Raw genomic sequence first — 9,072 nt, forward strand, 5'->3', positions numbered from 1 at the left:
ACAACAACAAAAAAAATTAAGATACAAATCTTGTAGTAATGAATGTTTCCTTTTTTTCCTCATTTAATAATAAAATTGTACATATTATGTTTTAGAGATTTTTTATATACTGAACAAACTTCAATGACTAAAGTTCAGCTGTATGTAAAATAGATTGAAAGTATTGTTACTTTTCACAATATGCTGAACTCATTTATTTAAAATTATTTCCATCAGAAATTGAAATAAAAATGTCATCTTTTCATCGAGGTACATATTATTTGGTGGAATATTTTAGTTGAATCCAATATATGTTTTATATTAAAAACTATCCAAATATAGATATGAGTTAAATACAATAAGCACCGTAAAACATAATATTGTAAATATTTCAAAATATTTATATTGTCTGTTACAGACATTAGAATAAAGTTTTCAGTCAGTTATATAAAATATTATTACTTGCACTTCCATACCTTCGTCATTTTGAAAACCCTTTTTTTGGTTTTAAGGTGAAATAAATATATAAATTAGAGAATAATATTAACAGAATGACTCAACCATTTATGAAGGGCCTAAGTTTTAGTATTTTTTTATATTTATTATAGTTTACACAACAAAAAAGCTTTATTCATTGTAACTGCAGACAGTTGGTAGAATTCCATTTTAAATTTTTGGCTATAATAAAGTTAGCAGTGTAAAGTTTTTGTTTTAATTTTGGGTAATATATCCTAAATTAAACAAGGTTATTGGATTGAACTCTACTTTTATTTACATATATATGATATACACATATTATCATATATATGTAAATAAAAGTAGAATTCAATCCAATAACCTTGTTTAATTTTGGATATATTACCCAAAATTAAAACAAAAACATTACACTGCTAACTTCATTATAGCCAACATTAACTTAGGACCTTTCACAAATTGCTTCATGTGTACCTACATTTCTTACACTAAATGTTAATTATCAAGAAATAAGTATTCATTATTTCAAATAAAAAGAACACATTCTTTGGCTTTATAATAGGATTCTATAATGTTAACAGTTCATAAAATAATATTAAATGTAAATGCTTAATTTATATGATATAAAAATTTACAAGCAAATTTTGGAGCAACATTTGAAAGAAAAAAAAAGATGTACAGTTGATTTCTCTTAATTGGAACATACTGGCAACAAAGATTTAACCCATTTAAATGCTTGCCCAAATTAACAAGGCAAGCGTAAAATTAAACTATGAATATTATATTTTACAAAATAAAAATATCATTAAAATAAGTTTCAAAATATATAGTAAACAAAATGGATGTTACACATTCTCCGAACAGCAATCATACACACACAATGAATACAATTGTCCCATAAATATATAAATAATAATATAATCTGGTATTATGATCTTAAATTTCCTGTCCCAATTAAGTTACGTAAATAACTATTAATTCCGGTTTGTTGTTTAGTTTCCGTTCTTTGAGATTCGACTCAAAAAGGGGACGCCTCAATTATGCGAAACTGACTGTACAAAATATATCATCAACTATTCTTGATGCGATATGAACAAAAATAAAAACATTTTCATTTTTACAAAGGAATACCGGGTTAAAAATAAAATAAAAACAATGGATATTGTAATATTTTACACAATATTTAAAATTGTATTAAAAATATTAAAATATTACATATTAAAAATCCTTGTTTAAAATATACTTAAGCATTAAAAAAAATTATGTTTAACATTACCAAAGTGGATACAATGAAAATATGTTTTTTTTATAGAAATACACCTAATGATACTAAATAATGTACAAACAACATACATTTTTTTAAAGATTGTTTCTACATTTGAGATTAGAAAGCAAAAACAAACAAAAAAAATAAATCAGTTCGTACAAAAATATATGTATAATTAATGCCAACTTATTCTCGTTTGGTTATCCTTTAATTTTGTTTGAATATTACTAAATAAAATCAATATTTATAACAGAATTTTCAGAATCGTATTTTTAATTTGATTTTTTTAATGTAACAAAAATGTGATGTGTAAAAATTTCAATGGAAGATAAATTAGTATAAATTAGTAATTTGTCAATTTTGAAGAAAGAAAAACATTTTATGAAAAATATTCAAGTCAATGTCCAATATTATTTGTTAAAGTAAATCAATCATCAAAGTCTAACTGACTTTTAGAGTCATGCCGTCCATCACTAGGAATCCAAATAATGGCTGCTTCACTGAAAACAAATTATCAGTTTTTTTTAAAATACATAAAATGATATAACATTTCTTTAATGTCATACTAACAAACATTACAGGTCTACCTAGTGTAAATAAAACCAGGGTGATCATTGCATTTTTGCAGATGTAAACAGATTCTTCATATCATATGAAAAATGCAGTACTAACAATCACACATACGAGCGTACATAATATGCATTTTTTTCCACACCATTGCGATAACCCTGTCCCAAAAATAATTCATGCGAGACGGAGCAACTCACTAACAAAAAAGTACATCAGTTCCGTCCTAAAAGCACCTATTATGGCAAAAAATTTAGGTATGAATACAAAAAAATTATTTTCATAATTCTGTAGAAAAAAGGAAGATATTTTTCTACAGAATTAACTCAGAAAATAACCCAACAGTAGGGTGGTTAAAAGAAGGTTTATCAATTACCAATTAATTTCAAAACTTAAAAATGTTTGTTTTTATACTGAGGAAATATTAAAAATTAAGATGGAATATTTAAATGCTTGATGAATGGATGGATGTTTTATACTTGGCCTGGTCAATTAACACGTAGCCTGACGTCATAAAACAAAAGGTACTTTACTTAAAAGTTATATGTCTGGGTCCTCTTCAAAATGTTCAACTCCCTGACTCACACATTTATCCCAACGGTGTTTCCACTTTTACAAACAGTTCTGGAACGCTACTTTCATGTCCTTCACCTCTTTTGTCGCATTTGCCTTATCTCGCCAACAATCTCAAATCTTCTTCCTTTTAAAGGTCTTTTGAGCTTAGGGAACAGGAAGAAGTCAGAAAAGCGAGATCAGGTGAGTAGGGTGGGTGGAGAACAGTGATCAAGTCTTTGGCAAAAACTCATGAGTTCTGAAACCTGAATGGGCTGAAGCTGGTGAAACGACAACACTCACAAAAACGTATTAATTGAACAGGCCACATATTAACCACATATATTAGCCACTTTAATTAACTTAAGTGTTTACTCTCTTTAGCAAGCTTTAAAATTTTAAAATATATAAAAGAACAATAAATACCTTGTGTGTTTTGGAGTTACAGAAAGAGTCTTGTACCACAGATATGCATTTAATAATACTGACCAAGACCGCAGAGGTCCCAAAATAAATGCAACAATTCCATATGCCAAACCAAAAAAGTAAGCAAAATGCATATTCATTGCAAGAATGAATATAAATGGGAGATTACTCAGGAACATCGAAACTTTCGATAGATTTAACCGTTTCCGCAAGTGATTTTGTTGAAATCTGAAACCAAGAAAATGAAGGAATAATAATAAATAAAAAAGGAAATCATTTTATCTTAATACAATATGTAATATGAATAAGCATTTAAAAAGATAATAATAAGGTATTATAATAAAAAAATTATGTTGTGTTGTGTTATCAGTAAAAAAAATATTGTTATAATAATTTATCAAAGATAAAACTTACTGCTTGTCAATTTGATGCGCCAAAAACAGTGTTAATGGAAACTGACAAATAAAAAGTTGTATAAATCCAAACATGTATGTAAAAGAGCCAGGGATATACACTCCATTCACGAGTACTCCCCAAGCAAACACCGCTCCAATATATCCTTCAATCAGCTCCCCGACAACCCACGGACCAAAACAAAGGTAGATATCGTACAGAACCAAGGGATAAAATACATGATCTACAGTAGACAGGATCCACATCTTTCTTAAACAGTTCCAAAAAAAGTTGTTCTTGAATCTTGGTCTCCGCATGTTTCCAGTAAGTATTTTCTTATGCATGTACCGCAATATTATCAATGGTAAAGTGCACACCAACAACATTGCACCAAACAGGCATTGGAACTGAAAGAGAGGGGGAAAATCACCATTAACCTCTTGGCAAGTGAGTTTTTTTTGTGAACTGTATGTTGACAACATTATCTGTTGTGTCTAGTGTAATAGTGTCACCATTGTTACCACTATACAAAAATTATTTTGACCATGAAAAATTTTACAAAACCACTTAGTTTTAGTTCCATTTTTTACAACTCTACAGATGAGTTTGTCGAAACAGTAAGAAATCATGAAACCAGTATTATGACCCATAAGCCGCTTGTGCGCTACACGGAATTTTACCGTCCGGCTGTCCGGTTTTGAAAAATGAAAGCGACTATGACAGTTTAGCATAATCGAATTTAGGCGCAACGTGTTCACGCACCAATCAAGAGCACCGATCCGAAGAAAGATGGACAAAAGCACAAGCCAATCCAAGCCAATCATCCGTTTTATATGCTAACTGACGAGCCAGACGGTAAAATTCCGTGTAATTCCGTGTAGTGCACAAACGCCCATAGATGTAAATACAGTTATATTTTTACTAAATGTTTCATCTATATATGTAACAGGTTCATTTCACATTTCAACTCAAATATCAATTTAAAAATTGGAGTATTATATGACTGGAAAAATAGTGTCACTGTTAATTTGTCTATATATGTGGGTTTCAGAAAGCTGATTATTTTAAAATATTAATTCATTAATGGAAGATCCTCATAAATGTACATAATGTGTTAAGTGATATATAGATATAAAAGTTATATAAATGTATTAATATATTCGCATGTAAAAGAAAAAAAAGAACTTACCATTATAGATGCATCCAGCATCAACGCCATCCTAGATAAGATATTGAAATCAACTTTAGTTGCATCAATTGAAAATGGTTGTTCTACAATCTCTTCTCTACCTTGAGCATCTAGAACCTTAGAATATATAGTATGAATTCCTGATTTGTAATGCAATGGGTTCCAGGATACTGTGTATAAAGGTCCCTCTGAATTTTTACACATTATCCAAATTCCATCATCAATCTTAACTTCCACCGACACAATAGGTGAAATGGAAAATGCTAATACTCGGATGTGTGAAGATATTTGTATTTGGTTTAAAGCTTCTCTATTTGGCAATGCATATAAAGAATTCTTCGGGTTGGTTATTAAAATGACCGGCCATGTTCCATGCTTTATATCAGCAAAATTAAATAAACCGTGATCAAATGCTGCCAATCGAAACCTGGAACAATCGGAACAATGCAGTTATTAATTTAACATTTTTGCCAAAAATTCAAGTATTAGAAATATTATTGTCAATCAAATGCCAATGTTGCAAACTTGCAAAGACACTATTTTTAATTGATTAGGCTTGAAGTTTAGAATTGGTATTAAAATTCATTTATATTGTTACTAATCCAGCTTTATATGTAGAAATTTATATGTATAATTTGAGATAACTATTTTTTTAAAGATTTTTGGTTTTATTTATTATGTGTGATGTTGATCAAAACTATAAAACGTAGATTTGTGACTATTGCATTAAAAAGGCAAACAAAGTGATAAAGATAAAAAAGTGATACTAATTACAAATAATCATTTTTTTTTTTTTTAAATAAAAATCCTGAAAGTATGTGTGTGTATATTTATACAGCAAAAAACTATTTAAAAAAAAAAACACCGTACAATACCAACATGAACTAATTTTTTGTTTGTTAATAACTTACATCCTGTTATCTTTCCAATCCCCTAACTCCAGCTCGAGGAATCCCGACTTTTGCCGAGTGTACATCTTAGTAATCAGTCCACCCATCTGGTGAAGGTGACCACAGAGATACACCTTAGACGTGTCGTGGTCTCCAATCAGTTTCCGCACGGGATCCGAAGATATTATACAAGATGTTGGATAATGACCGAACCTGTAAAATAATTCAAAATTCAAATACGCTCCAAAAAAATAACTAACCCGCTTCTCTGCAGGGCTAGGTAGAGAGAATAGAATGCCACACAATTCTGCCTTGGGAATTGGCAATCTTCGCCTTTTTTACATTCATGCATCTCCTCATACATACCCGCCAATTATTCTGACTCCTGACCTAATAAGTATTAGAAATACTGGATCATGCCAAGTTTCGCAGTCTTTTTTTTATATACCCAATTTGCTATATTCTAGCAGTAAAAGAAATTTTGAAACTTTTCTTCGTTTTGCTCAATGCTGGCCATCATGGTCTCCTGGGATATCAGACACTAGGTGCATAGTACGCCTCTATTTATTCCGATCCTGGGTCAAGTTGAAGAGAGCGAGTAGACCATCCTCTCACTCCTTGACTATTCCTGTAGCTACTAGCTTCTTGAAACTTTCCAAATTATTTCTGGTAATTATGCAAAGTAGAAAAAGGTCATTTTTTCCATGTCATGTATGAGTCTTTCGATTACCGATTGCTTCTAGATGATGTAGACGCTTGTTCAATTTGTATCCCAAGGAATGCTTAGCATCCCTCCAGCAACACATTTAGAAAATATCCAACATATTCTATTAAATTTATTAAAAAATAGTTACCAGACTGTATGATCAACCCCATTTTTTTCAGCTTTATTCAACAGAGATTTGACTTCAGCTACATTGTCTTTAGTGAGCATTCCAATGAAATTGAATGGCCTTCTCGGTCCCAACTCCAGACACGCATCAAGGGCTACAAACGCAACCTTCTGGCCTCCCTTTTCCACAATTTGCATGTATGACCGGGGATGCTTTTGACCTTGAATTGAATAGTGCCGATAGAAATTGTTTTCAGAATTCCAACCAGCCACATTGAAATTATCTGAAAATTAAATAAAAAATTTTGGAAAATGGATTATTCTAAATAATGTAAAAATTATATTTGAATCAATAAGACTTATGACAATCACAATAAAAGCCTTTTTTTTGGTTTTGAACTCGTAAAATATACATGTATATTTGATGGTTTACTGTCATCAATAAGCAAAGGGGGCTTTTGTAATGTCATTATAAACAATGGATATATACATATATAAACTGAAATTAATTGTTGTTTCTATTGGAATATACAATAAATGTTAGGAATAATAATTCTTACCGTGATTTCCTCGAATGTCCAGCCATAATGTTTTCTCTTTCACTTTACAAGTCTTCAAAGTGTCTGCATATGCTATCCATTCCTGTTTGTACTGTCCCGAGCCCATATTGTCTTTGTTTTTAGCGTCGGTTAGGTCCCCCGAAGCGATAACCACGGAAGGCTTGATTATATCAAGAGTTGAGCAGCAGAATTCTTTCAATTCGGTGATCCTTAGAGGGTCATTAAATAAACTCAAATGTAAATCTGAAACCTAAACATAATTTTTAATTAATTTGATATAATTAAATAAATTGAGAACAGTATTTTGAATGGGGTAATAAGAACTTTTAGTTACCAGCCTCATGTATACAATATATTCTATATTATTATAAAATTTTCATAAATAAATAATTTGTACACATATTATATAACATTGCTGCTGGAAAGATAATAAGTGTGATCCTTGAGTTTGATATGGGCTGTAAAGAGTTTTTTGTGGGGTACTAATTTGGGAAATGCGTTTTTCAACAACGATGCAAAAATATTAATGATTTTCGCATTGCGCCCCAAAACATTCAAATTGCCCCCCAGTGGCCCAGCCACGCCTCATTGGGAAATACTGATATTATATTTTATAACAATGAGCCGCTAAGGCACACAGAAATAGTATGAAATTGAAATATTTGTGTAAGTAATAAAAACACAATTATTTCTTTTTTTTTTAAAACCCTTGACTAATGAATTTCTAATGGACCGACAAGAGAATTAAAATAATATACAAATTGAAAGTGAGGAAGAAGAACCTGAAGAAAGCATCAAGACCTTAACAATAAAAAATATGAACGAAGCTTTTACGCAACTCAGGACATTTTAAAAAATTATGGAAGAATGTTATCCCAATGGATAACACATACATTTCTCAAGTGCGTAGGGTGATCCATAATAGTACTTCATGTTACAGAACTCTCTATGCAGAAAAGAAAAAAAATAGTAAAATACAACTAATTCTTGACAAGTTTATTAAGAAAATATTTGTATGCAATATGTACTTAGTTAGTAATTTTTGATAAATACAAATTTTAAAGTACGATTTTTAGTATTTTAATTTTTTTATTTTTTACATTCCTATACTTTCAAACATTTAACTTTCGCACACGTTTTCAGGAACCAATCATGTGCGAAAGTTAAGGTCCTCCCGTATATTTTAATAGAAGTTTCAAAACCAAAGTAAATATGAATGTTTAATCATCGGTAGAATGGTAAATTTTAGAGTCTATGAACGGATCACTTAAATTAGTAAACGACAAGTCATCAGCCCTTTAATGTCCAGACTTTTATATTTCCTTTTAAAAATCTAGTTTAAGATAATAAAAGATATTTAACAACGTATTTAACAAATAAACATAAACTAAATTACCCAATGCTAGAAATTAGGTATAGGTGTAAATTAAATTTAGTTTAAAAAAGTAAAGCAAAGTTGTCACCTGTACAAACCACATCAGCTGATCTGTAGAATCGCCTATTCTGGAGAGATTTTCATATTTTATTTTGTCCTTTATGTCAAGCTTAGAATTCTTAGATTGATATATGTCTATATCAATCTGGTAAGCAATATTCGCAAGAAACATTGAGAAAATCACCACAAATAAAAGCAAGGCTAACTTAATCATTTTAAAAGTACATTAAAAAAACGTTCCCCTGATAAGTGATCACCAACCAAACAAAGGCAGCAAATAAAAAAATTCGTTTACGTAAAAACAAAAAATCCACTTATCAATAAATAATATTTGAGTATCTGAGGAATAAATCTTCGCATTTTATAATCTCATCGAAATTTGGATCTTTCGGATTTTATTGATGTATTGACACTTGACAGGTGGACAAAGTCACAGACAAACTAATCAATTATTTGACACATCGTTTCCATAGTCAAGTTATAACTGGTCTGATATTAGTTGTACTAT

The 9,072-nt window shown here is 30.1% G+C and overlaps 1 protein-coding gene across 2 annotated transcripts; it reads right to left on the bottom strand.

Annotated features, from left to right (window-relative positions):
- On the bottom strand, nt 1-9,072 carry LOC148303249 (transmembrane protein 62-like). 2 transcript variants are annotated; one of them, XR_015838507.1, is made up of 9 exons: nt 8,593-9,072; nt 7,130-7,379; nt 6,592-6,853; nt 5,759-5,950; nt 4,848-5,274; nt 3,680-4,065; nt 3,266-3,493; nt 1,949-2,220; nt 1-710 (listed from the first exon to the last, which is right to left on the bottom strand). XR_015838507.1 is itself a non-coding variant. In XM_088270331.1 (8 exons), the coding sequence occupies exons 1-8, from the start codon at nt 8,776-8,778 to the stop codon at nt 2,148-2,150; spliced, it is 2,004 nt and encodes a 667-aa protein (XP_088126457.1). In that variant the 5' UTR covers nt 8,779-9,065; the 3' UTR covers nt 1,916-2,147. The 2 variants fall into 2 exon arrangements, 1 of the variants encoding a protein (XP_088126457.1); XM_088270331.1 differs by lacking the exon at nt 1-710 and having other exon boundaries at nt 1,916-2,220; nt 8,593-9,065.

This window comes from Brachycentrus maculatus, unplaced genomic scaffold (assembly GCF_059751285.1).
Source record: "Brachycentrus maculatus isolate JH-2025_06_01 unplaced genomic scaffold, ASM5975128v1 h1tg000378l, whole genome shotgun sequence".
Classification (NCBI taxonomy): Eukaryota; Metazoa; Arthropoda; class Insecta; order Trichoptera; family Brachycentridae; genus Brachycentrus; species Brachycentrus maculatus.

Coding starts and splice junctions, on each gene's coding strand:
- LOC148303249 (XM_088270331.1), bottom strand. CDS start 8,778: ATGATTAAGTTAGCCTTGCTTTTATTTGTGGTGATTTTCTCAATGTTT. Junction 4,066..4,847: donor TGCTGGATGCATCTATAATG/GTAAGTTCTTTT, acceptor CCTCTCTTTCAG/TTCCAATGCCTGTTTGGTGC. Junction 2,221..3,265: donor GTAACTCCAAAACACACAAG/GTATTTATTGTT, acceptor ATTTGTTTTCAG/TGAAGCAGCCATTATTTGGA.